The sequence below is a fragment of the Pseudorasbora parva genome, chromosome 24 (assembly GCF_024679245.1).
Source record: "Pseudorasbora parva isolate DD20220531a chromosome 24, ASM2467924v1, whole genome shotgun sequence".
In the NCBI taxonomy this organism is placed as follows: domain Eukaryota; kingdom Metazoa; phylum Chordata; class Actinopteri; order Cypriniformes; family Gobionidae; genus Pseudorasbora; species Pseudorasbora parva.
In genome coordinates this window covers 21,597,876-21,625,731 of record NC_090195.1, presented here as the reverse complement: position 1 = coordinate 21,625,731, position 27,856 = coordinate 21,597,876, and the positions used below count along the sequence as shown (strand labels likewise).

Sequence of the window (27,856 nt, the reverse complement as noted above, 5' to 3'; positions counted from 1 at the left end):
TTCATTCAAATGCGCTACTCCATTGTTTTTTTTATACACTATCTGACGTGCAAAACCATTTTGCTTGCTACTGCTAAGGTTTAGTCACAAACAATAGTCCATAAACCAAATCATGTCATCATAAACCATAAGCCACTAAATACAGTACATACCACAGAGACGGACGTCCTGCTGTTGTTGCTTCTTCTGTTCAATTTATTTTAGCCTCCGGATCTGATTCTGGATCATATATGTATTAGTTGAATCTGATTGATAGTCACGGTTTATTAGGGTAACGTTTTCTTTTCCACGCATGACAATCGCAGCTTTCAGAAGCTCTCGTGCAGTAGCTGCATGCTCGTCATTCTTTAGCTCGGCCCACACGATACGCCTGCAGCCGCTCTGTTTTTTTTGGAAAGACCGGGTACAGCCTATCTTTCTTTTATAAATATAATAAAACTAAAGACTTTTCAGAAGGATGCAATGTTACTCTATATGTAGTCAAGATTGACATGAGATTTACTGAAACTGAGTGTTTCACCCCCCCTTTAAGTCATCCTAGGTGCCCTAGAATGATTTGAAACAATATGTTAAATTGTTCTCTGATATCTACAGAGGGTATGTGGCTTATTTAATGGCAAAAATTGTCCAGATACAGTTTTACAGGTCCATTTACAACCCTATAAATTGTCCCTAGAATGTAACGCTCTGTTTTTGCCTTATTTGGAAGAGTCATGAATATTAATGTTGAGCTCTGCTCTGATTGTCTTATTTCAGCAGCTCACAGCACACAGCAGTTCAGCAAAGCAGCTTGTGAGTCCTGATCGTCCTGACAGAACACAGACCGACTGAATGACACTAAGCAGAACATCTTAAAGGAACACTCCACTTTTTTTGAAAATAGGCTCATTTTCCAAGTCCCTTAGAGTTAAACCGTTGAGTTTTACCCTTTTTGAATCCATTCAGCCGATCTCTGTATCTGGCGGTAGCACTTTTAGCATAGCTTAGCATACATCATTGAATCATATCGGTCCATTAGCATTGCTCTCAAAAATTACCAAAGACTTTATTTTTTCAATCATAATATTTTTTCTAAATTAAAACTTGACTAATCTGTAGTTACATCGTGTACTAAGACCAAAGGAAAATTAAAAGTTTAGATTTTTATACCGATTTAGATAGGACCTATTTTTTTCATTCCTGCGTAAGAATTATGGAACTTTGCGGTCGTACCATGGGTTCAGCGGCGCGATGATATTACGCACCGCCTGAAAGTAGTCCTTAGATAGGTAACTTCCGACCGGCACTAAGTTTGTGTCGTTTCAGCCGGCAAATTATGTAGTGGATTTACTGTGTGATTTACCATATGGTTCTGTGAGTCGAAGAGTCAAAGTTGTATACTACTACCATAATTTTTCACAGACCAACGAAAATCAAGTAATGAAAGAGTCAGTGGTTGACTGCTCTGAACCATAGATATTAAAACACCGGTAGATTCAAACAAGAAACTGCGTGTTTGCTCAAAGCATTTGGGACCAGATGACTATTTGGAAAACATGTACAAGTGTTACCACAGTACGGCATATAAAGGATATGGCCAGAAAGGGCGAAGTATATCATCCCCCATGGCTGTAAGTGTTAGATTATTATATTTTAGTTAGCTTGAACGACCAGACTGAAAAGCACTGCTGTTGTCTTTAGCTAACTTGTGAATGAAATCACTAAATGCGGGGGTTTTGCGCGGCCATTTGGTTTATACAGTATATAACGTTAGTAGTTTTATTTTTAGCATTCTGGTGAGGTAGTGTATAGTTTTGATTGATTAGTGATGTTACGTTCTGTTCCAAGGCTTCGGAGCGTGTCATCCATTATCCATTATTCAAATTATTTGGCAGCCACCAAAAAAAAATGTTTGTCCCGTCAAATTTATGAGTGAGATGACTGGGCGCATGTTAACTGAGTGACAGAGAAACAACGGAGAGCGCGCACTCTCTGTCTTCATAATAAGCAGTCTTAACATATTTCATTCACACATTACGTTAGTCAAAATCAAAAGGTCGGCAGGCCGAATCCATGTCAGACCATTTTTTCCTTGAATTTTGACTCTTCTCTGACTCACCAGTTTGAATCTGCTCTCCTTGTCCCTTCTGCCACAGTCTGTTCAGCCAGACTTTCTCTTTCACATTTCAAAAGCTCTTCTTCAGTGTAACTGTTATTCCGGTTCAAATAGATACGGTTCAGGATCCGCACCAAAGTAAATATCTTCTGAATCGTCTCTCACAAACGTCTCCATGGTTACAACGCACACTCTCTGAGCAAGCAGATCGTCATGCTGTTTATGTTGACAGAAGAAGGCGCTGTGTAATATCATTGCGCCACTACACCCATGACAGCCGCAAAGTTCCTACGCCGGCATGAGAAAGTAGTTCCTAGCTATAACAGTCTAAAAAAATAGAAACTTTTCATTTTTCGTTGGTCTTAGTACACAATGTAACTATAGAAGAGTCAAGTTTTAAATAGGAAAAATATTAAAAGTCTTTGGTCATTTTTTTGATCACTGATGCTAATGTACCTATATGATTCAATGATGTATGCTAAGCTATGCTTAAAGTGCTACCGCTAGATACAGAGATCGGCTGAATGGATTCAAAAAGGGTAAAACTCAACTGTATAACGCTAAGGGACTTGGAAAATGAGCCTATTTTCAAAAAAAGTGGAGTGTTCCTTTAAACGGAGATTGATAAAATGCAGCTTACTTGTTTATTGGCGTTTTCACATCATCCGCGCGCGAGAAAGAGCTCGCGTTCGTGCGGTTGCCAAATTTCAGTCATTTAAATCCCCCAAACAGAGCTTTTCTGTGAAAAGAACACATCCGGTGTTTTACCTAAACATATCCAATCTGGCAACCAAATGCACGCAAGCTCTCTCTCGCGCGTGGATAATCTGAAAACACCAATAAACAAGTAAGCTACATTTAAGCAATCTCCATTTGAGATGTTCTGCTTAAAGTGTCATTTAGTCTGCATTTTAGACTTGTCTTTTTTCTTCAACAATATTGCATGTTAATATATCGTTAGTCACAATGTAGGCTACACAGTGACTGTGGTGTACTCTGAACAAGCATTGCAAAAACATCATAGGCCTACTTCAGTTCTCAAACATATAAATATATAACTTGTATTTTTACAAAATGAATAGCCTTGTCAAATGACTGTTGTTTTAACTTGTATGGTGGAAAAGGTGACGTTTGCTAGAAGGATCGAGTGAACGATCTGTAAGCAACATATCTACGGTTGTATTTTGTAATACAAAATAATATTACCCTTTGTCATTAGACACACTATTTATTTTTCTATGGTACTTGATGTTTCCTACTAGCATATTGCGTCATCTAGAGATAATGCAGTCTCTCTAAGAAACGTTTAATTTAAAGCTGCTGTCCGTAACTTTTTTTGTGTTCAAGATTTACAAATATTATACAACATGAATCCATTTTCTAAACCATGTTTTTGTCTTACCCCGAATCATTATGGTACACTTATAATAAGTGTTTATATTAGGATTATTTCAGGCCAGACTGGTAGGTACCGCTGCGAAGGAGCACAGCCCCTGTGTGACTCGCCATAGACATAAACAGAGAGAAGTAGCTCTGGCTGAAATGTTCTTCTGCAAGTGCAGTTCTGTTTATTAACCGCTAGAGCGCAAAAAGTTACGGACTGCAGCTTTAATCAGATATTGTTTAAACAGCTAGTCAATAAGTGGATAAATCACTACTTACAGCTTGCAGGAATAAAGTTACAGTTTCCCCTTTCTTCAGTTTAAGGCGCTGAGCGAAGCTTGCTTGAAATGGGCCGAACAAACGAGCGATTTGTTGTTGTATTCGATTATAATAAACCTCAACCATGACTGTTGACATATGACAACAGTCCATTGCACAGCCTAAACATGCCATTTTTGCTATCCTCGAGTGTCTTTTCCTGCAGTCTCAATGATTCGGCTTCGTGACGTTAGTTCCGCCTGACAATGACAATCACGGTTGGGTTTATGTTGAGAAGCACTTATTTTTCCATGGTGTTTTTGATTCACGAGATTTACATTAGAAGTAGGAGGCAATGGTGTTTGAGACTCACAGTATGTGATGTCCATATACTGAAATATTATATATATACTCTTATTATTTCACTACGGCAAGGTTAATTCAATTTTTCATTCTAGGGCATTTAACCATTAGCACAACGAACAATGCTGTTTTACTATAGTTTTCTGTCTATAAATGTCTCCAAACAGTTGTTCCCTTGTTAAATAAAGCATATAATATTTTAATGCGTCTGTTTCCATGGTAAAATCGCTCCGTGTCCTGGTAAAAAAAAAAAGCTTATTTCTCTGGATTTACATTAGAAGAACTAAATTACATTACATAGAACTAAATCAACATACTATCATCTGAAAAAAATTGCAAGAATTAGATGCTTTGTTTCCAGGCAAGACTTAGAGAAACTGGTTCATGCTTTCATCACCAGTAGGGTGGACTATTGTAATGGCCTTCTCAACGGCCTTCCCAAAAAGACCATTAGACAGCTGCAGCTCATACAGAACGCTGCTGCCAGGATTCTGAGCAGAACCAGAAAATATGACCATATCACACCAGTCCTCAGGTCTTTACACTGGCTTCCAGTTAGATTTAGGATTGATTTAAAGTACTATTACTTGTTTATAAATCTCTCAATGAGCTATGACCTCAATTCATTGCTGATATGCTGATTAGATACAAACCCAACAGATCACTCAGATCAGCAGGATCAAATCAGTTAGAAATACCAAGAGTTCACTCAAAGCAAGGAGAGTCTGCGTTTAGCTATTATGCCAGCCGCAGTTGGAACCAGTTTCCTGAACAGATCAGATGTGCTCCAACAGTACCCACATTCAAATCCAGACTCAAAACACATCTGTTTAGCTGCGCATTTACTGAATGAGCTCTGAGCCACTGTACGTCGACTGATTGTACCTTAAACTAGGAATCATTTTTTAAATTCTTTTTATAACTGTTTTAGTTTACCTTTGTTCTTTTCTTTGGTTATCATCATTTTATTATTTTTAATTCTCTTTACATTTTTTTTTTCTTATGCATTTGTTATCCGTATTTTAATTCCTTTCTATGTAAAGCACTTTGAATTGTCATTGTGTATCTAATGTGCTATATAAATAAACTTGCCTTGCCTGGGATTTAAACAGTCTTAGAAACATTTGGGATATTGTAAGTACCCAAGTCAACAGAATATAAAACGTTGCGCTAATGGTTTTTGGATATTTTAATCCAAAAATATTACATATTTTGCCTTTAATGAAAGCAAAGGTTATATTATATTATATATTAGCTTTATAAATGTCTTCTCCATACCCGTGCCTCTTTGTCGAGATTGGTGCAGGAGATTGTGACATCAGCCATTGCCATGTTGTACACAGGTTGCTCTGCTTTGGGCACACATCTCTGCTTCTGCAGACAGAACAGCACTACCAGAGGACTCACAATCCTGCATCCTAGCTGCAAAAATGAACAACATACAGAGTTTTAGAACTATCAACATTTATAATAATATGAGAATGATTAGGAAACATAACAGAACACAAGAATTCAGATATTACAACTGAAGTTCTACATCAATCTGAGCATACATAAAAGTGACGGACTGAAATTCTGTCAATCAAAATAATTAAAATACATTACAAAAGCAGATGCTGTGCAGTTTTTTAAGTGAATTCTCACCCTCCTGCAGTGGTCAAAGGCATTGCTAGTGAAATCACTGAACACAAACAGGGATTTGTCATTTTGGTCCAGCTCTAATGCAGCTTCCTCATCCACCGTCTGCACATACTTCTCTGACTGAAGTTCCACTATTGCCTGAAGACAAGTATATGATTGTATGAACAGAAGACCTATTTAATTTGATTACAAGGAGCATTTCATGTCAGGGATTAAATAATAATTTAATTTCACAATTATTACCTTAAAGGCCTGGAGAGCCAGATCAGTCTTCTGTCCATTGCGTTCAACAAATTTGACAATATATACATCCCTGTTGCCCTTTGACATGGTGGCATATATTCTACATTCGGTGAGAGGAAAACAAATGTACAATGACTTACATTGTCATTAAGAAACATGTAAACATATAGTAGTATCCAGTCATCGCACGTTGTTATTCTGTCTGTAATGTAACATGTCTCTATGTTTTAACAAATTAAACATAATGTAAATAATAAATTAATACAAAAAAAGCACAAAAACAAAACAAAAACGACGTTACTTATGAGACTAACAATGAACAGTCAGCTTCTCGTGGCAGGTTGTTTTTATAAACAATACAAATCAAAGATAATCATATTGTCGGCTCTAAAAACAAGTAACGTATTTTTTTAGATATATATTTTTTATTTAATAAAATAAAACAAACCTAAACAAACACTTATAATAACAAATGAAGACTTACCGCGAGACAGAGCAGAAGACTAAAACTATTTTCTTAATGACTTTGATCTCATTTCAACTTAGGTTTTTAACTATATAAACCATATTCATAACTATTTTATAAGACAATTGAATAAATTATTAACTAATATATCAGTATTTTCATTCAGAGGAAGCCGTATTCCAGTCATTCGCGCCACCAGCTCTGAAAACAACTTCCGCTTCACTTCTGTTTCTTTGCTAAGACAGGAGAAATATTAAAATATATGACCGCCACCAACCGGAGTGGAGGAGTCATTCATATCACAAATGAATGAGATGAATGTTAAATCAAGTGAATTTTACTCTATGTAGTTGGAAGTGAAAAGACACATTCAATAATTTCCTAAATACAAAGAACAGCCTTTTTTTACTTGCGAGACTGCTGCTGTTACTATAGTTACATCCATTCAAGCGACGTCCGATCCGTAAACGAGTTATTTTTTTAATCGGATCTTTTTAATGAATTTATTGAACCGGCTCACAAAACTGATTCGTTCCCATGCAAAAATATTTAATTAAATTTAGCATTGTTAAATGTAAATTATTAAACTCCAAAAAATTTACAGGAAAATGTATTGAACTAAACCAGCAGTATGAGTTTACATGTGGTGTGAATTGAAATGCTTGTATGGCAAGCTGTATTAACATTTAATCCTTATAACATTGGTATTCATGCTACTAGTACTTTTTTTTAGATACTAGTATCCATTCCATTAAGTACTAGTGCCTATTTATTAGCTGGCTACTGCTGCTTATATTCATTAGATAGTCCTACTAGTTATTTTTTATTATATAGCCTACTGGTACTCATTCATTAGATACTATGCCTACCTATTTAATAGACACTAGTGTTTATTAGATACTAGTGCCTATTCAATTTCTACTTTATTAGATAGTGGTACTTATTTATTAGATAGTGCTTATTAAATATTATGAGATATAATAAGCATGTGGCGCATTTGGCGTGAGACACTTTTTCAGGCTCTGTGTCACGCTCTTACGCTGCCCAGTTTAATCTCACGCCAAATTGCCAAATCTGCTTTTGATATTAAACAAAACTAGGCCTATTGCTTTTTTTTAAGTTTTAAAGTGAAATTAAAACAATAAATAGCGTTCTGGCGCTAATGTTAAAGCCAGAGGCATTGAAAAGCAAGTTGCAACATCCTCTTATCTCCCGGCGGCACGCACAGTCACATGGCTCATGGAGCGCTCAATACTTCTAGCGCTGTGTCAATGCATTTGAATGGCTTAAGCAGATACACAAAAGTTTCACTATTCAGATGTTTGCAGCAGTTTTTGGTAAACAGTACAGCTTTGTGTGCATTGATTATTAAGTCAGCCATATTTACAGGATCGTTTTATTATGGAGAGTAATAGAGATGCAACATTGTTAACATTAATTTTATTGTTGTATTTAGCCCTCAGGTATTCCTTACTAATTGGTCTCACAGTAATACTCATTGATGGCCAAATGTGACCATACACCATAACTATTTTTCAATTAAATAAGTGTTCTATATTTTAGTTCAATAATATTTATTGAATATTTTGAAGAGATGTTTTATTTATATTACAATTTGTTTAGTAATTAAGGTTAAAATAGAGAATTCCAATGCAAAGAGGTAAATTAGAGTAATTTTGTGGGTAAAATATAGTAATGTTTATTTGTAATGCAATTACCCAGTAGGTGCCTTATGGCTCTTTAATAAATATACATGTATCTAATCTAGTTGCTCAAAAACAGTCTTGCATTTTAATTAAAATTTAGATCAAACACTAGATTTCTTTAAATGTGAAACGATAATAACTTATGCATCATATCAGGACATATCAGCATCCCAATTAATGAAATTAGGCACATATAATTTGACCCAAGAAATGTTTAAAATAGTGCTAAAACAAATTAATTTGCTTCTTATCATGTACCGTAAGCTATAATAATAATAATAATAATAAATTTAATTTATAATGCAATTTATATTAAACAAAATCTCAAAGTGCTACAGAATTTAAAAACAAAAACAAAACAATCAACAACAATAAATAAATAAAACCGAAAAATAAAATAAATTAAGCAAGTAGCAAGTCAATTAAAAGTCAATTAAAAGCTCTGCTAAAAAGGTGGGTTAGCTATATACTACATATGAATTGATACTAACATAAGATCGAAATAGAGACCCCACAAAAAAAAAAAAAAAAAATCTCACTCCAACATGATCTTAAAAGTTGGCAACCCTGTTAGACACTAGTAATTATTTTGATAGTAACTTGAACTATTCTATTGTTACATTTTGTAAAAACTGGGAATACTATCAGGATTACAATGGTTTCATTTAAAACTAAATACATTTGTATTTTGACATAATAACGTTAAATTAAGCACTGCTTGATTATAGTTCCTGGTTCTGAAATAAAAGTACTTTGATTATTGCTTTTTACCAGACTTTATTTACATAAGCAGCCTTAAGGGAATCCAAAAATAATCAGATTACATTATTTTCATAATGTGGTACTTGGTTAACATAAATATATAAACGGCTTCCCATAATACTTGTGATATACCGAGCAGGTTTCTTAACTGGTTTATTTGAAAAGATCTGTTCAGACGAACCGATTCGGGGGAATCATTATTTGTGGGAACTTTCGTTCCTGTGAACCTTGTGTTTCACTCCGGACTCAATATCGAGAGACACTCTTCGCCAGCTGATTTCTAACAGTGCAGACGTGTACATGAAGTAATTTTAATCGCTTTTGTGCTTTGTTTTCCCACCATCGGATCACATCAACCTGAGTTTTTGGAATAGAGTGTTTTTACAGAAGAAATGGCCACCGTTGAGGAACTGAGGCTGCGAATCCGTGAGTTAGAAAATGAACTAATTAAATCCAAACAGAAGCAAAGTGATGCTGAACATCATCTCAGACCAAAGATTGATCAAATGAGCGCTGAAGTCGTAGACTCAAATCCATACAGGTGAGCATTTTGATACCTGCTTTGTTTATTGACTGACATATGGAAGGCTTAAACCGGTGCATATTTCCCATTGCTTTAAATATCTTACAGTCGTCTGATGGCACTCAAAAGGATGGGCATAGTTCAAGACTACGAGGTAAACGTGCTTATTTGTTCTTTTGTGAGACTTTTATAGTGTTAACTGCTTGCTTGTGTTCAGATGACAACTATCCACCTGCTATCATTCTCAGAAAATCCGCTCGTATACTGTGGCAGTAGTGGGAGTTGGAGGGGTGGGGAGTGTCACTGCAGAAATGCTCACCAGATGTGGCATTGGTAAGGTAATGCACCTTTACAATCATTCCTCAATATTTAGATCTAATACTCTCCGTCATAGTGTCATGTGACAGTAGGAGGCATGAATCAGATGGTGATGCACTGATTGAGCAATCTATAGTGTGGTGCACCCCTAATGTTTTTCAATTAAAGATGGTGCATTCCTCAAGCCTTGTATTCCAGTAGTGTGTGTAGTGCCGGTCGGAGCACAGGAGGGAAGCCAATAGCATAACCCCTGGAGACATGCCTTGGCTCTGCAGTAACAGACTGTCATGCCTCTTTCTGCTGTGTCTGTGATTTCTTCCCCTGCAGTTGCTGCTGTTTGACTATGATAAGGTGGAGCTGGCCAACATGAACCGCCTCTTCTTCCAGCCACATCAGGCAGGACTCAGTAAAGTTGAGGCTGCCGAACATACTCTTAGGTAAAGGGGCAATTCATCATCTTGAGCTATCCATAAACATATTCAACAGTACACTGTTTAAGTTGGTTTGTTTGCAGGGGCAGTGCAGGACGTTAATAAACATTAAACTATTTTCATCTGTAAACCCTTGATAGAAAAAGTCATGTGATAAAAAGTCAAAGTGATAAAAAGTCACCCTAAAAACAAAACACAAAGGATCTTATAAAAATACACTCGTTTTAAAAAATAAAATAATAAAAAACAAAATTCACATCATCAACATAAAAAACATGGACATGATTCCATGTGGGAATCGTGCTAAAAATGCGACACCTTTATAAGGTTTTATGCATTTCTTCTACTTCTGACTTTCTCTTCATCTATACTGGAAAAAAGTGTCATGGTTTCCACAGATTTGAACTGTTTTCAACATTGATAATAATACAAAATGTTTCTTTAGCACAACTATGTTTATGTCTAAAAGAATATTAGTAATAATATTTAATATTTCTGAAGGAAATCACACTGAAGAGTGGAGTATTGATGCTGAAAATTCAGCTTTGGAAAAAATTAAATTTTTGAATATATTCAATTAGAATGCAGTTTTTTTACTGTAATAAATTCCACATTACTTTTTCATTGTGTTTTTTCTCAAATAAATGTAGTTTTGATGAGCATAGGAGACTTTATGTTACCAACACCAGGCTTCTAAACAGTAACACACACACACACACACACACACACACACACACACACACACACACACACACACACACACACACACACACACACACACACACACACAGCAAATACTGTAATGTATAGTAAATTCTATAACCCACACCCTATCCCTAACAGAAAAAAAAGATTTACTTACAAATTAGGTGGTTTGGGGAATTGTGACAGGTTTAAATTTGTCCCTTAAAAAATAATACACAGTATTTTATTATTGATGAAAATCCACCTCAGGTGTCTCTATTTTTTTATTTAAAAAATAGATTGTGAATTAATAATAATTATGAATACATGAGGGGTTATTGACTGATTTGCCAGCATTTTAATGCATTTTAGCTGCTATTTCCCATTATAATGCTGTGTTTTCCTGCGTAGGAACATTAATCCAGATGTTGCTTTTGAGACTCACAATTACAACATCACCACAATGGACAACTTCACGCATTTCATGGACCGCATTAGGTGATTTTTATTATTATTATTGCCTCAAAAGCTTTCTTCCTTATTTAGATTTGGTTGTAATAAAGTCCTGCTTTTGTGTTTTCAGTCATGGAGGACTTGAAGACGGGAAGCCTGTAGATTTGGTCCTCAGTTGTGTTGATAACTTTGAGGCTCGGATGGCCATTAACACAGTGAGTTATTTACATTAAACTAAATATATACGTAGGTGTGTATGTATGTATGTATGTATAATATATATATATATATATGTATGTATGCATGTAGACGCAGAAAAAGTGGGTTAGCGTAAGGATTTGAGTGAGTTTGACAAGGGCCAAATTGTGAAAAATTGTATTTATCAAAAGTGGTCCAAGGAAGAAACAGTGATGAACCGGCGACAATTCCCCAATTACCAAGGGTCATTGATGCACGTGGGGAGCGAAGGCTGGCCCGTGTTGTCCGATCAAACAGATGAGTTACTGTAGTTCAAGAAGTCTATGCTGGTTCTGGTTGAAAGGTGTCAGAATATATACAGTACATCGCAGTTTGTTGTGTTTGGGGCTAGCTGCAAAGCTGTAGACCAGTCCGGGTGCCCATGCTGACCCCTTTCCACGCTGCCGAAAGCGGCAACAGTGGGCACGTGAACATCAGAACTGGATCATGGAGTAGTGGTAGAAGCTGACCTAGTCTGATGATTCACATGTCACGTTTTCTTTTATGTCACGTGGATGACCGGGTGCATGACATGTCCACTTGCCAGAGGAACACATGGCCCCAGAATTCACTATGGGAAGAAGGCAAGCTAGCGGAGGCAGCGTGATGCTTTGGGCAATGTTCTGCTGGGAACCCTTAGGTCCTGCCATTCATGTGGACGTTACTTTGACACATGCTGTTTTTGTAGCAAAAGGGGGACCAACACAATATTCATATTGTTATGCCTGGTTGGTGTATATACCCTGTATATATATTGTAGGTGATTTTACAGTTAAAGACCCAATGACCAGATATGATGAATGAAGACTGGGAGTCAGAAGTATAATCAGTTAAATATTATTTTTTACTGAATGATAGTTTGCAGTTTCATCAGCAGAAGTCAGCTCACAAGGAGTTCATAGGCTGCTCTGCATACACACTCATAACAGCAACAATTATCTAGAATTATCTCACACAATCTAGAAGAACTGCATCAACGTCTCCAAGACAACTGAAGAAACTTGCCTGCAAAGCTACAGTACTGTGATCAGTTTTAGGCAGTTGTGTAAAAAGCTGTCAAGTGAGAATGCTTTCAAAAATAATGTCAAATAGATTTTATTTATCTATTAACTAAATCAAATCAATAGCTATTTGGTGTGAGCAAATTTGGTGTAAATTATTATTATTATTATTATTATTATTATTATAGTTTTTCAGGTAGCTTTGCAGTTCTTCTGGATTTAGTCCCTCTCAGTTTTTTTTGTTTCTTCATGATCACAGACAGACTCAGTGATGGTCAGATCAGGGAAAAGTAAACAGATATTTCCCATTGACGCACTACAGGAAAAGATGTAAATGACTGGCTTAAATGTTTTTCTTGTGTGAAAATACTGACATGTCTAAGACATTTGCACAGTAGTGTATATTTTAAACATGTTTTCACAATTAGCCACTACAAATCAACAATTATGTGCATGTTTGTTCCTCTCTCATAGGCATGTAATGAGTTGGGACAGATCTGGATGGAGTCAGGTGTCAGTGAGAATGCAGTTTCTGGACACATCCAGCTCATCATCCCAGGAGAAACGGCCTGTTTTGCTGTATGATAAACACTGACACCCCAATATTAAAACATCATGGGTCAGATTTGCTAACAGCTTGTCAGCGCAAACCCTCATTTGTTGTTAAACTTGTTGTTAAATTACTTTCAGATTTTAGTGAAGACATGCTGTGAATAAATGCATTTGTAGGTGTTTCCTTTTTAGACACCTTATTTATGGGAGGAGAGTATGTAAATCATCATGCAACGATAATTATTAAGGTTTGCGCCATTCATTTTACTAGTATTTGTACCATTATTTAACACCCAAAACGGCATGTCTTGAGCCACTTTGTGCCTGTGTTGTTAGTAAATCACACACTCCTCATTATTATCAGCTCTGCTTGTTTGCGACTCTACGCTGCTCTTGATAGACAGCCAGATCATTTACATAATGACCAACGCAGTCTGTGTTCTTTTAATTTGCGCATTGTCGCTTTTATGGGATTGCGGTCTCGCGCTAATTTGCCATTCAGTAAATCTGACCCTATGTAGCCTGACAAGCCAGACCCACATCAAGATGTTTGGTCTGGAAACTCACCATTGACAGGGCTCAATCCGAGGGGCAGGATAAACGGTTCTCTTTCAAACTCCCTCTGCACGCAATTGGATAGAGCTACAACCAACCAGAGCAAAGTAAAGCGTAGCTCGTTGAGAGATTAAACATTCTTCGTATCCGGTCAGCAAAACTCAGAACACATCTTCCCTTTTTAAGAATGACTTCAGTGCTGTTCTTTGTCCTTTTCTCAGAGTCAGAGAAAAGCTTAACTCCAAGTCTTCCAGAGTCGCGGTCAAAGCTGATTCTAAAGGCCGCCGTTCGCCAGTTTCTGTGTTTACTAGTAGCACGCAAGCACAACTCTGCCGTCATCATGTTAAACCCCGCCCACTGACTCTATACACGATGTGATTGGCCTGACCAGAGTTTGTTTTTTACAGCTCAGATGTGTATTGAGAGTTGCTAGACGATACTCGCGGCCGATTATATTGGCTGCCGCTAGGGTGCGTCTAGATTTCTAGGCTAGTCTAGACGCACCCTAGCGGCAGCAAATTTAATCTGCCCGCAAGTGTCATCTAGCAACTCTCAATACCCTTCTGAGCTGTATTCCCCTAACTCTTCCCAGGCCAATCACATCCTGTATAGTTGGTGGGCGGGGCCATAATGACGACGGCCGAGTTGCGTTTGCGTGCTTCTAGTAAACACAGAAACTGGCGAACGGCGGCGGTCTTTCGAATCAGCTCTGACCACGACTCTGGAAGACTTGGAGTTAATACTGGATATGGAGAATGTTTAATCTATCAACTAGCTCTGTTTCACCTTCGTTGCTCTGGTTGGTGTAGCGCTATCCTTTCGCATGCAGAGGGAGTTTGAAAGAGAACCGTTTATCCCGCCCCTCGGATTGAGCCCTGTCTATGGTGAGTTTCCAGACCAAACATCTTGATGTGGGTCTGGCTTGTCAGGCTAAGGCTAGACACTATGTGCATTGAAAATGAATTCATGGTGACATGATTACCTTAAAAACCATCTCACTGTTTCTGTCATAGACCAGAGTATTTTGTGAGTTTCTGTGATAGGCCAGTTTTATAAAACATTGACTATTTCTGTCAAATGGGGGAGAAAATGAGCATTGGTCTGATGCAGTTCTGTCTGTGTGTCAGTGTGCACCTCCCCTTGTCGTGGCTGCAAATATCGATGAGAAGACGTTGAAGAAGGACGGGGTGTGTGCCGCCAGCCTGCCCACCACAATGGGGGTTGTCGCCGGGCTCCTTGTGCAGAATGTCTTGAAGTAAGACCTCACAATCACAATCCTGAGGATTCGACACAGGCCTAACCATTCTGATTCGAACCCATAGCCCACTGCAATTTTCTACAGTCTCTAAATTATTAACATGATCAAACCGTACACAATCAGCTACATTCCCCTTTGTCGTCTAATTAATAGTTCATAATTCTTTGAAGTAAAAGGCCTTCTAGCATAAATCTAAAAACACACCCCCACCCCCTTTCAGGTCGTGGTACATGTGTCTTTTTGCTGTGAAATCTGTAACAATTTTTATAAAGTAAGTTAAGAATGACTTTTATATTGATAATATTTAAAGATAAACATTTACCAGACTGAAGCAACTTATAAAATATATGTTAGGCTTTTGAGGAATGTTTATGTGTACATCCTCACAATAAAAAGCATCTAACGATGCATTTTTATATCCTCTTACTAAGATTTTTGTAGGGAGACAAGTGACATTTCATATTTATATGCATTTCATGTATTCTGATATACTGTTATAAAGATCTTATTCATTTATATTACAAGCCAGCAGAATTTTATCTGAATTTTGATCATATAAATGTCAGCAACTGCACCAAATTGATTATTTTTGCTCAGTTTGGGTCTCTTTGAGTGTGATGAGCTCCATATTTTCCGGTATCATATATACTGATCTGGAATGACATTGTCTGTGTTGTAGGTATCTGTTGGGGTTTGGGACAGTGAGTTATTACCTGGGTTATAATGCCATGCAGGATTTCTTCCCAAGCATGGCAATGAAGGCCAACCCACAGTGTGATGATGCACACTGCAGGCGACAGCAGGACGAGTTCAAGGTGACACTTTTACAAATGCAAACATAAACACACTCATTTTCATGTGCTACTGTTAAAGGCTTGAATACACTATACAACTTTTGCTGTTGACGCTATTTGCCGAAAGTCAGAGCCAATCTGCAGATTTGAGTGGACAAAAATCACGTTGAAAATCGCATGGTGTATGATGGGCACAGATATATTTTATACTGTGTTTATATATGTATTACAGCCTTAAAGGGTTAGTTAACACAATATGCCGTAAAAAAATATGGACGACGCAACATCATCCATTTCCACTTGGCTGTTTGAAGCCTTCAGATGGCCTGCACGGTGCGGACATCTTGGGACCGTGTCTGCGCAGTAGCGTTTTCGGGACCGGAGTTGCGCAGTAGAGCGCAGGAAGTAGAGCAGGAAGTACAGCTGCGATATCAAAAGCCCGCCCACACTCTCTCAGATTCAGAACAATTAATTATGTTGGTGTGAAAAAAACAGTTATGGAAATGTAGAAATTAAAGCTAAAGCTCCAATCTGCTCCCAAAAATCTCGAAAAAAGTCTGTTAGTGCCTCAGTGACAACTTTACTCAGAGAAGCCGTCAGTCTCAGCTGTCAATCATGACGTCACACCCCCCATTTTCATAGCATCAAATAACTAACTAAAACTAAACTTATTTTAAAAACGAACACTTGAAATGAAATCATTGTGGTGATAACTGCCTTCAATGACATAAACTAACTTTGGGGAAAAAATATTTGAAGTGTAATTTGATTGTTTAGTTTTCCTCGAGTCCATTAGAAATCACAGAGGGGCGGCTATACTGGGACCGGTCACCGGGGGGCGATCGAGGCGCTTCACACAAAAATGAAAATTGTCAACTCACCCTCATGTCGTTCCGAACCTATAAGACCTTTGTTCATCTTCAGAACACAAATAAAGATATTTTCCCCCCAAACACATTGTTACCACTTTCAAGGCCCAGAAAGGTAGTAAAGACATCCTTAAAATATTCCATGTGACTCTGGTGGTTCAACCTTCAAGGGTTAGTTTACCCAAAAATAAAAATGAGCCTATGATTTACTTACCCTCAAGCATCCTATGTGTATATGACATTCTTCTTTCAGACAAATAAAATCAGTTATATTAAAAATGTCCAGGCTCTTCCAAGCTTTATAATGGCAGACTTCTTCCATAAAAGTGCATATATCCGTCATATACCTGCTCCACACGGCTCTGGGGGGGTAAATAAAGGTCTTCTGAAGTGAAGCGTTTTTGTAAGAAAAATATCCATATTTAAAACTTTATAAAGTAAAATATCTAGCTTCTGCAAGATAACTGGTAAAAAATGTAACTCCTGTGCAATGTCGTCAGACCTAGTGTAAGCATTTTTAACTGCTAAAGGCACTACAATTTCTGTAAGTTGAAAGGGATCTGGTGGAAGCCGTGTTGAGCTTATATGATGTATAGATGCACTTGTATGGCCTTAAATAACAACAATTCACTGTCGTTATAAGGGTTTGAAGAGCCATGACATTTTTAATATAATTTGTTTAATATCATTTGTCTGAAAGAAGAAAATCATATACACCTAGGATGGCTTGAGGGTGAGTAAATTATGGGATAATTTTCCTTTTTGGGCGAACTAACCCTTTCATGTTATAAAGCAACGAGTACTTTTTGTGCACGAAAAACAAAAACAAATATAACGACTTTATTCAACAAGTTCTTCTCATCTCTGACGCTTTTCGCACTGTAAACACAGGGCGACACTTCTGGGTTCACACGCATGCATCGTGGTGATCACGTGTACAGCGCTGGCCAATACTGAGCCGGTGTTCTGACACAGCTACACTGTTTACAATGTGAAAAGCATCTAAAACTGACACACATATGTGAGGAAATGGTTGAATAAAGTTATGTTTTTATGCGCAAAAAAAGTATTCTCATCAATTCGCAACGTTAAGGTTGAACAACTGGAGTCACATGGACTATTTTAATGTTGTCTATAGAGGGTCAGAATGCTCTCGGATTTCATCAAAAATATCTTAATTTGTGTTCCGAAGATGAAAAAAGGTCTTATGGGTTTGGAGCAGCATGAGGCTGAGTAATTAATGACACAATTTTATTTTGTCTTTGGCTGAATAATACTTTTTTTTTTTTTTTTTTTTTATTTTTTTTTTTTTTTATTATGCAAACAGACAAGTACAATATTTACAAAAGAGAAGTAAGATGCAAAATACAAATACAAGGGCCAACAAAACATAACATGCCAGTACGATGTGTGCGTGTGTATGTATGTGTGTGTGTGTGTGTGTGTGTGTTTGTGCGTGTAACTGGTGTGGGAGTGTTAATGTATGAATAAAGAATCATGTAGGGAAGTACAACAGACATAACCAAAAAATATATGTGTATAAATAAGGTGACAACAGCAATAGTAATGGCAATATTAATAATAATAACAATAATAATGATAAATCCAATTCATTAGAAATGACAAATAGTATTAATAGTATTATCAGTAGTAGTAATGACAAACATATATACAAATATACTCTTTTCATCCGGAATGAGGGGAAGGTTAAAGGGGTCAGGAAGAGGACAAATAAAAACAATAGTAGTAATAGTAATAATAATAATAATAATGGTAGATATATAAAAAGTCATTAATAGTGATAATAATAGTAGTGGTAACAATGATTTTAATAATAATAACAATAAAAATAATTATAATAATGGTAATATTGATCAGCTATTAATAACAAGGTATTATAAAGCTTTGATACCCCTCATGGCCATGGCATAGGATAGACCTCTGCCAGAGTTGTAATGCAATGGGCTATCAAGGTGAGGTGCTGCCAGGGTCCCGAGATCCATGCCCATCCCCCAGCTGTTCCATAGATGCCACGCTGACCCTATCTTTGTGTTTTTTGCTGTTGTTGTTGTCTGATGTGTTTGTCAACTAGTGTATAATGCATTAAAACAAACATGGCGTGTAGCATGGAACCTGCCCAGTGCAAAGCCCATGCAGGCCGCCATGTCCACGCCACATTTACCCTATATATGTGCCTTTTTTTTTTTTTTTTTTTTTTTTCTTTTTTCTTTTTTTTCTTTTCCTGATTTAAACTAGTTTTATGCTCCAAATGAATGTGTGTGCACCTCACCTAATATGTAAAGCATTAAAACAGCGCGACAACTACCAGCTGGAGGGCGACAGACCAAGGCCCCCGGCCCCACCTCACCCCCACCCACGACTAATCAGACCCGCACATGACAGGGATTAGTATGCCACAACCATCCAGGGTCCACAAGCGCAGAGAGAGATAGAGAGAGAGAGAGAGACAGAGAGAGAGAGACAGAGAGATAGAGAGAGAATAGAAAGAGAGAGAATAGAAAGGGAGATAGAGAGATAGAGAGAGAGAGAGATAGAGACAGAGAGAGATTCCAATATAATCTTATAAGAAATTTTATTTATTTAATAATAGTCTGTGTTGCTACCTCTTCCTGACCCCGCTCCCCCCATTATTGATGGTGTATCATTAAGGATGGCTTCAGACAAAGAAGGTGAGTGGATTCATGACTGTTGGAAGTTAAACAGAGCTGACCAAGAAGGGTGTAATTCTGATGTATCATTTTGAGTAGAGGTAGACAAGTTTTCCATGGAGATGTACTCTATTAGTAAATTTTTCCAAGTTGTAATGTGTATGGTGTTTCTTGATTTCCAGTTCATGAGGATAGTTTTCTTGGCGATAGTTAGGGCCACTAGGAGTAACTGACTGTTTGTACTGTCTAAACTGATTATGGATATGTCACCTAATATACAGAGAGAGGGAGATAGTGGGATGTGACAACCCATAAGGTTGGATAGTGAGTCAGTAACGTTCTCCCAAAATGTTTTAACTGAGGTGCAATGCCAAATAGCGTGTAAATAGGTGTCTGGGGTGTTTTGTGTGCAATGTGAGCATGTTTCTGAAGAAAAACCCATTTTAAATAATTTCTGTCCAGTTAGGTGGGATCTATGAAGAACTTTATACTGTATAAGTTGTAAGTTGGCGTTTTTTGTCATGAAGTAAATATTTTTACAAATTTGTGACCAGAAAGCGGCATTGGGAGTAATCGATAAGTCTGATTCCCATTTAGCATTGGGCAGGCTTAATGTGTTTTCTGATTTGGATATTATTTTATATATTTTGGAGAGTAGTTTTTTGGGGGATGTTATATTAATTAGCTCTAAGATTGGAGGAGGGAGATCTAGATTAATTGTCTGAGTGTCGATTTTTGATTGAATAGATGACTTGATTTGTAAATATTCCAAAAAACAATTACTCCCAATGCCGTACTTCATAACTAAGTGGGAAAATGGTGCCCAGTTATTATTAAGGAGGATGTGTTGAAGTTGTGTGATGCCCTTATCTACCCATGTGCGTAAGTTGAGTGGCTTCTTGTTAACTATAAAATCGGGGTTATTCCAGATCGGGGTGTATTTAGACGGTGCAAGAGGAGTGTTTGTGATTTGATGAAATTTCCACCAGGCTGTCAAAGCTGCGGCTATTGTTGGTGTTTTAAAACAGTGATGCTTTTTGATTGTCTGAGTATGGAAAGGTAGTTCTGAAATGTTAATGTCTTTGCAAATTGACTGTTCAACATCTAGCCATGTGCTTTCTGATGGGTTAGGATGAATCCATTTGTATATATTTTGGAGTTGATTGGCCAAAAAATAGTGGTAGAAATGTGGTGCTTCCAGTCCTCCTTGTGCTTTTGGTTTCTGTAGAGTAGTCAATTTAATTCGTGGGGTCTTATTTTTCCAATAGAATTTAGTGACGATTGAGTCTAGTGATTTAAACCAAGTGAGAGTGGGTAGTGCAGGAGTCATTGTAAATAAATAGTTTAATTTAGGGAGTATAGTCATTTTGATTACTGATATTCTGCCCATAATGGATAGTGGTAGATTCATCCAGCGGTACAGGTCATCATTTATTGTTTTCAGTAATGGTGTAAAGTTGAGTCCAAACAGCTCTGACAGCCTAGGGGAAATATTAATGCCTAAGTATGTGATATAGTTGGTGCACAAAGGAATAGGTGGTGTCTGGGATGTCACATCCAAGCTGTTGGAATGTAATGAGAGTATAGCAGATTTACTCCAGTTAATCGAGTATTCAGAGATATTTGAGAATGAATCAATGAGTTTAATCGTTTCTTGTAGTGATGATGGAGGATCTTGTAAATATAGCAATATATCATCAGCGTAAAGACTAATTTTGTGGTGCATGTTTATTGTTTGAATTCCTTTAATGTAGCTGTTTTGACGGATAGCTGCTGCTAATGGCTCAATGAACATGGTAAATAATGAAGGTGAGAGTGGGCATCCTTGTCTAGTCCCCCGTTGTAGTGTGAAGGTGCGTGATGTTAATCCATTAGTGATGACAGTGGCTGAAGGTGATGTATATAGAATTTTGATCCAATTAATGAATGACTCCCCAAAACCAAACCTCTCTAATGTGGAAAACAGGAACTTCCAATTGACCCTATCAAAAGCTTTTTCTGCATCGAGACTAACTATGATGGTTTTGGTTTTTTGAGTTGATGAATAATGCATTAAGTTAAATAGTCTACGTGTGTTACTGGATGAGAGTCTACCTTTGATGAAACCGGTTTGATCTGGATGGATTATAGATGGTGTGACTTTTTCTATTCTATGCGCTAGTGCTTTAGTGATGATTTTAATGTCTACATTGATTAGGGAAATCGGGCGATAACTTGAAGGTAATGTTGGATCTTTATTTGGTTTAAGAAGGAGTGAAATTGTGGCAGTGTTTATACTATCTGGGAGTTTTGATTTTTGTTTTGATTCAGTTATCATACGGATGAAGAGTGGCGATAAAGTTGACCAAAAGTGTTTGTAGAACTCAGCAGGGAATCCATCAGGGCCTGGTGCTTTATTGTTTGGCATGAGTTTAAGGGCATTCAAAAGTTCATATTCTGATAAGGGTGCTTCAAGAGTATTTATATGATCTTTACTGAGTTGAGGCAGGTTGATATTGTTGAGAAATGAGTTGATTTCTTTCTGATCTGGGTCTTTATCGGAGGAATATAATTTACTGTAAAAATTGTGAAAGATTTGATTTATTTCTTCTGGTGAGTTGGTGGAATTCCCTGCTGTGTCTCTAATCAATGTTATTGTAGCTTTTTCTTTATTTTGTTTGATTTGATTTGCCAGATATTTACCAGATTTGTTATTATGATGGAAGCTTTCTTGCCTTAGCCTAAGAATTAGGAATTGTGTATGTTTATTGATTAATTCATTCAATTTGAGTTTATATTTTCTTAATGAATCCTGAGTTTCTTCTGTTGGGTTATTGATGTTAATGTCTTCTAGTTGTTTAATTTTTTGTTCCAATTCTACCTGTTTGTCCTTTTCCTTCCTTTTTTTGTAAACAGAGAATGAAATTATTTTCCCTCTTAGTACGGCTTTTCCCGTTTCCCACAGAAGAGATGGGGATACTTCCGGGGAGTCATTCATCTCTAGAAAGCATGCCCACTCTCGTTTGAAATAACTGTCAAAATCATGATCTTTCAGGAGAGATGTGTTAAATCGCCATCTGGTAGTAGGTTTATTTCGACTAGTTGTGTTCCACTTTAATGTTACCGGGGCATGATCACTAATTACTATTGGATGGATCTTTGATTCAGAAATGTTTGATATGATAGAATTACTGGTAAGAAAGAAGTCAATGCGGGAATATGAGTGGTGTACTGGTGAGTAGAATGAGTATTCTTTACTGTTAGGATGATGTAGACGCCAACTATCGCCAAGACCAAAATCACTCATGAACTGTTTTATGGTTTCTGCAGATTTCCAAATGCGTTTATTGCCTAAACTATTACATTTATCCATTGTTGAATCTAGAACTGTGTTGAAATCACCTGCAATTATGACTGGACAATTAGAAAATTTTGAAATTGAAGAAAAAAAAGTCTGAAAAAAAGCTGGGTCATCTGTGTTTGGGCCATATAAGTTACCAATTGTGACAGGGCTATTATTAATGGAGATGTTTATGATAACGAATAAAAATTTGAATAATACTTTTTTGAACCTTAAAGGAACACTCCACCGTTTTTAGAAACAGGGCTTATTCAACTTCTTTCCTACATTTAGATATGTGGGCAAATGCATTTTTTTTTTTCTCAGTGCATGCATTGTTTTAGTTTGGCAGGGTCGCCGCTAGCTTAGCTTAGCATAATGAATGGAATCCTATGTTGCCAGCTAGCAAGCACAGGCAACGCACTGCTACTTGGGCGCAGAGAGATCACACAATACATTGCAATCGCTCAACAGCCAGAGGTGGTGAGGAGTAAGTAAAGTAGCAGTGCTTTGCCTGTGCTTCCCCATAATGTAGTCCCTAGTCAATATCTAGGAAATCGCCAAGTCTTATTCTGCAGCGCTATTTGTACTCGTGAATACGCAGGACAAGAAGTAATCAGGTATTTTTTTTGTTTTTGTTTTTTGGATCCCTTTTACTCGGGACATGCAAGCTGGCAACAAATGCATTTGCCCACATATCTAAATGTAGGAAAGAAGCTGAATAAGCCCTATTTCTAAAAACAGGAGGCGGCAGTGGCTCAGTGGTTCATGTAGGTTGTCTACAAACCGAAAGGTTGGTGGTTCATTCCCCGGTTCCACCTGACCAAGTGTCGAAGTGTCCATGAGCAAGACACCTAACCCCAGCTGCTCCCGACGAGCTGGATGAGCCTTACATGGCTGACATCGCTGTCGGTGTATGAATGGGTGAATGTGAGGCAAAAATGTAAAGCGCTTTGGATAAAAGCGCTATATAAATGCAGTCCATTTACCATTCCTTTAATAGTATAGTCAAAGTGTGATTTTTATTTATTAATATTAATATATCAATTAAATATTAAACCCACAACATTTTTGAATTCTTTATTTTTGAATTTCAAGGGTGTTATTTTACAATTTCATCCAATTTATTATCAGCCTAAATTTGACTGCTGAGTAGTTACACCGTTCCAAAATATTAATGGTGACTGTTTTCCAGATAAAAGAAGCAGAACGGCCAAAGCAGGAAGTGGTTGAGGAAGAGGAGGAAGTGGTGCATGAAGACAATGAATGGGGTTGGCATTCCACACACACACACACAAAAGATTCTGCATTCATAAAACTGAGTTCTGTAAACATTATTAAGCTTGAACATTTTGTCTGACAGGCATTGAGCTGGTGTCAGAGGTGTCGGAGGCGGAGCTACAGGATGCATCAGGACCGGTACCAGATCTACCAGAGGGCATTAATGTAGCCTACACCATACCTAAAAAAGTATGACCCACTGAAATATAATACAACACTTCTGTTATTTTTCTTGCATTAAAAAAAGCGAAGTAAATTTTTATGAAAGTAAATGCAACCTAAGTTTTAGGCCAGATAAATAAGTCAGATCACGTTGTAGCCCAAGACTGGATTCCCACTGAAGCTAAGCAGAGCTGAGCCTGGTCAGTACCTGGATGGGAGACCAAATGGGAAAACCAGGTTGCTGCTGGTAGAGGTGTTAGTGAGGCCTGCAGGGGGCACTCACCCTGTGATTTGTGTGAGTCCTAACACCCGAATATAGTGATGGGGACACTATACAGACAAAAGAGCACCGTCTTTCGGATGAGACATTAAACCAAGGTCCTGACTCTCTGTGGTCGTTAAAAATCCCAGGATGTCCTTTGATAAAGAGTAGGGGTGTAACCCTGGCATCCTGGCCAAATTTGCCTGTTGGCCTCAGTCCATCATGGCCTCCTAATTATCCCCATATACTGATTGGGATCAACATTCCATCTCCTTCCACCATTCAGCTGGTGTGTGTTGGGCATTCTGGCACAATATGTCTGGAGTCGCATCATCCAGGTGATGAGGAGATTCTCCCTTCTATATGTAAAGCTCTTTATAGTATTATTAATGCCTTAAACATTACCAATTACCAAACAAACAATTTTACTAATGTTTGAAAGTTTGGGGTCAGTACTTTTTTTTATTTTATTTAATAAATTGATGTTTTATTCAGCAAAGATGCATTATATTGATTGAAATTGACAGTAAAGATATTTAGAATGTTTACAAAATATCTTTCTATTCATGTTTTCCACAAAAATATTAAGCAGCACAACTGTTTTTTACATTAATGATAAGTACTCTTATAAGTATATGTTTCTTGAGCACCAAATCAGAATATTAGAATGATTTCTGAAGGATCACTGAAGACTGGAGTAATAATGCTGAAAATGCAGATTTGTAGGTAATAATCAAATAGAGAATAGCTATTTTAAATTGTAAAATTCATAGTATTACTGTTTAACTGTATTTTTTATCAAATAAATGCAGCCTTGGTGAGCATGATTGTCTCCTTACTATTGTGCGCACATAATATTCCATGTGTTCTTTCTCTTTGCCAGGATGGAGATTCAGGGGAGACGGTGGAGGAAACAGACCAGAGTTTAGAGGAGCTGATGGCTCAGATGAAAAAAATGTAAGGAGATGATGAGCGAGACGTTACAGACGTCCTTGAACTCTCCCACAGACACTGAAATCAAACTCATTATCATTTTGTAAACATGTAACATCTGAGGTATCATACTAAATCAGTTTGGATTTAGTTTTTTATTGTTTTTGCAAAACAACCTGTAACATTCAAGATGTTTAGAGGTTTACTTCGACTGAAAGTCTTAATACTGAATTGATATCATTGTTAATCTTTTGTTTTTGCAGTGTTGAGGTTACAGAGAGTAGGCAATGGTCAATAGAACTCATTTGAATGGCTATGTTTAACAGCTGTGGAGGAAATGTCACTTTAACCACACATCTAAGTATAATAGTATCATCTCTAATGTATGTGAACATCACACAAATATTTTCAGACAATTTATAATAAGCCTGATTCTGACTGCTGTATTGAATGGATCACATTGTAATAATGCAAAAGAAAATAAATTTATTGTTACATTCTATTCAGTTTTTCCTTAGCTGTGATTAACAGTAATAGTGAAATCCATTTTCCCACTCCATGGAAAGTCTCTTCAACTTCAATGAAGAATTTATTGGTATAATGATACACAATAATATTCTTTTGTGCAAGGATCAAATGCATTAGAAGAATTTGGGCATAGAATACACCTCTTTTGGCAGTGAAGTGAAAACACCTCTAAGCACTGGAACCAATCTTGTAATACAATATATAATGTAATACATGCCATGATGGAAGATTAAAGTAAATTATTTGATAATTAGCATGTCCCAGAATCCAACAGATACAAGATTTTGTTTCAAAATAACACGCATTAGTAGCTAAATCTGCTTTAGGACCTTTCCAAGTAGTGTTAGTGTATTTGCATTTTAAGTATTTACAGACACTGAGAAATTGGAGTTTGGCATTTCTTCCATTTTGCATCCATACAGTCTTTTATACTCATTTTAATATCCCTCCTATGTAAACAGATCTGGCCAGAACTTGGCACATGCAATTTCATAGCAAGGTATTTCACATCAGAGACTCTACAGAATTAAACAACAGAAAACAGTAACATTTCTCAATAAAATATCAATATACAGGTTATAATATATGGATATAGATGCATATATTCAGCTGAACAGACAATGTATAAACTAAAACACATATACTGATACTCTTATTATGCATTTCAAGAAACATTATTGCACATGCTGTGTTCTGTGGCATTGAAAGCATGTAACTGCTCCCTTATTAAAATGTGAGACCTTTACAATAAGATATTAAATATAATAAAATCAGTTAATTTGATCAATTAGTGTTTTCTATGGCTATGTATTACAGTTGTCCTTTTGTAGTGCCATGAAATATGCTTTGCACTTTACAACTGTTCTAAGTTTTTAGGGTTAAGGTGAAAAAAATCCCTAAAGGAAGCAGTTGAGACTGAAACTTCCATTGTGCTTCATTTCAGTGTGGCTTGGAGCCGTAAGCAAGAACCTGCCGCATGAAGTTATGATGAGATTAATGTGCATACGCTAAAGTCAGCAGTGACGGAAACAATGTGATTAGTTTAATCATCCGCTTTTCGACATCTCTCTTTACATGCCATGGGCCACAGAGATGGCACTATATTTGCTTCCAGCGTGTTTGTACTGTGCAAGTGAACAGTGCTTTGTAAGAGACATGATTCTTAAAATACATAAGGTAAATACACTTCTTCAATGTTTGAACTTTAACCCAGTTACTGAACACATTTATACTCAAGTTTATAATTTATTATAGTCAGTGATAATTGGAAAAAATGGTATATCAAGCACATATAATGAGAAAATGTAAATAATATTTTTGCACTGCATGAACAATCAACTATGGAGGCTTATTTCTGTCTTAAGAAAATAAATATAGGAATTAGCTACTATTTCTTGCAGATTGCAGACCTTCACATGGTATCTGTGGCCTTCATTTTTCATTACTGTGACTTATCGCATTTGCAACTTCACATCCTATAACTGCGATTTAGTTTTTCCTAATTGTGACTTCATCAGTCTTAAGGGTTAGTTTTCCCAAAAATGAATTTTTTTTCCATTAATGACTCACCCCAATGTCGTTTCACACCCGTACAACCTCTGTTCATCCTCGGAACACAGTTTAAGATATTTTAGATTTAGTCCGAGGCCTTTCTGTCCTTTAAATGTAAGTGTATGCCCACTTGCTGTCCACATCCAGAAGGTAATCGGTAAAAACTCTTGAAGCGTCGACAATACATTTTGGTCCAAAAATAACAAAAAATATGACTTTATTCAGCATTGTCTTTTCTTCCGTGTTTCTCAAATAAAGAATCAAATGGTCATGATTCAAGATTCGGATTGCGTGTCAAACTGGCAAACTGCTGAAATCACGTGACATAGGTGATACGAATCAGATATCAATCTGCTTATTCACGACCGTTTGAATCTTTATTTGAGGTTTGAAAACAAACGCAGCAAAGATAATACTGAATAAAGTCGTATTTATTGTTATTTTTGGACCAAAATGTATTGTTGATGCTTCAAAAGAGTCTAACTAACTGATGTCACATATGGACTACTTTGATGATGTTTTCATTACCTTCTGGATGTGGACAGCAAGTGGGCATTCA

At 36.9% G+C, this 27,856-nt stretch overlaps 2 protein-coding genes across 3 annotated transcripts in view; one reads left to right on the top strand and one right to left on the bottom strand.

Moving 5' to 3' along the window:
* The window catches only part of topbp1 (DNA topoisomerase II binding protein 1), a 28,529-nt gene extending 21,737 nt beyond the window's left edge, over nt 1–6,792 (bottom strand). The window contains exons 1-4 of the mRNA XM_067435291.1: nt 6,468–6,792; nt 5,984–6,083; nt 5,744–5,878; nt 5,378–5,521 (exon numbers count right to left, since the gene is read on the bottom strand). Of these exons, the coding sequence (XP_067291392.1) occupies nt 5,378–5,521; nt 5,744–5,878; nt 5,984–6,070 (366 nt within the window). The 5' untranslated portion in view covers nt 6,071–6,083; nt 6,468–6,792. The remainder of the gene's footprint in view (nt 1–5,377; nt 5,522–5,743; nt 5,879–5,983; nt 6,084–6,467) is intronic.
* A 2,371-nt stretch (nt 6,793–9,163) lies between these two features.
* On the top strand, nt 9,164–25,720 carry uba5 (ubiquitin-like modifier activating enzyme 5). Of its 2 annotated transcripts, XM_067435041.1 has the most exons (12): nt 9,164–9,458; nt 9,549–9,594; nt 9,689–9,778; nt 10,086–10,195; nt 11,285–11,371; nt 11,457–11,541; nt 13,039–13,143; nt 14,799–14,926; nt 15,609–15,744; nt 23,776–23,851; nt 23,944–24,050; nt 25,169–25,720. In XM_067435041.1, exons 1-12 carry the CDS (start codon nt 9,310–9,312, stop codon nt 25,244–25,246), a joined length of 1,197 nt encoding a protein of 398 aa, XP_067291142.1. In that variant the 5' UTR covers nt 9,164–9,309; the 3' UTR covers nt 25,247–25,720. The 2 variants fall into 2 exon arrangements, with proteins under 2 accessions (XP_067291142.1, XP_067291143.1); XM_067435042.1 differs by lacking the exons at nt 9,164–9,458; nt 9,549–9,594 and having other exon boundaries at nt 9,691–9,773.
* The last annotated feature ends 2,136 nt before the right edge of the window (nt 25,721–27,856 follow it).

Coding starts and splice junctions, on each gene's coding strand:
- uba5 (XM_067435041.1), top strand. CDS start 9,310: ATGGCCACCGTTGAGGAACTGAGGCTGCGAATCCGTGAGTTAGAAAAT. Junction 9,459..9,548: donor GTAGACTCAAATCCATACAG/GTGAGCATTTTG, acceptor AATATCTTACAG/TCGTCTGATGGCACTCAAAA. Junction 23,852..23,943: donor GCATGAAGACAATGAATGGG/GTTGGCATTCCA, acceptor TTTGTCTGACAG/GCATTGAGCTGGTGTCAGAG.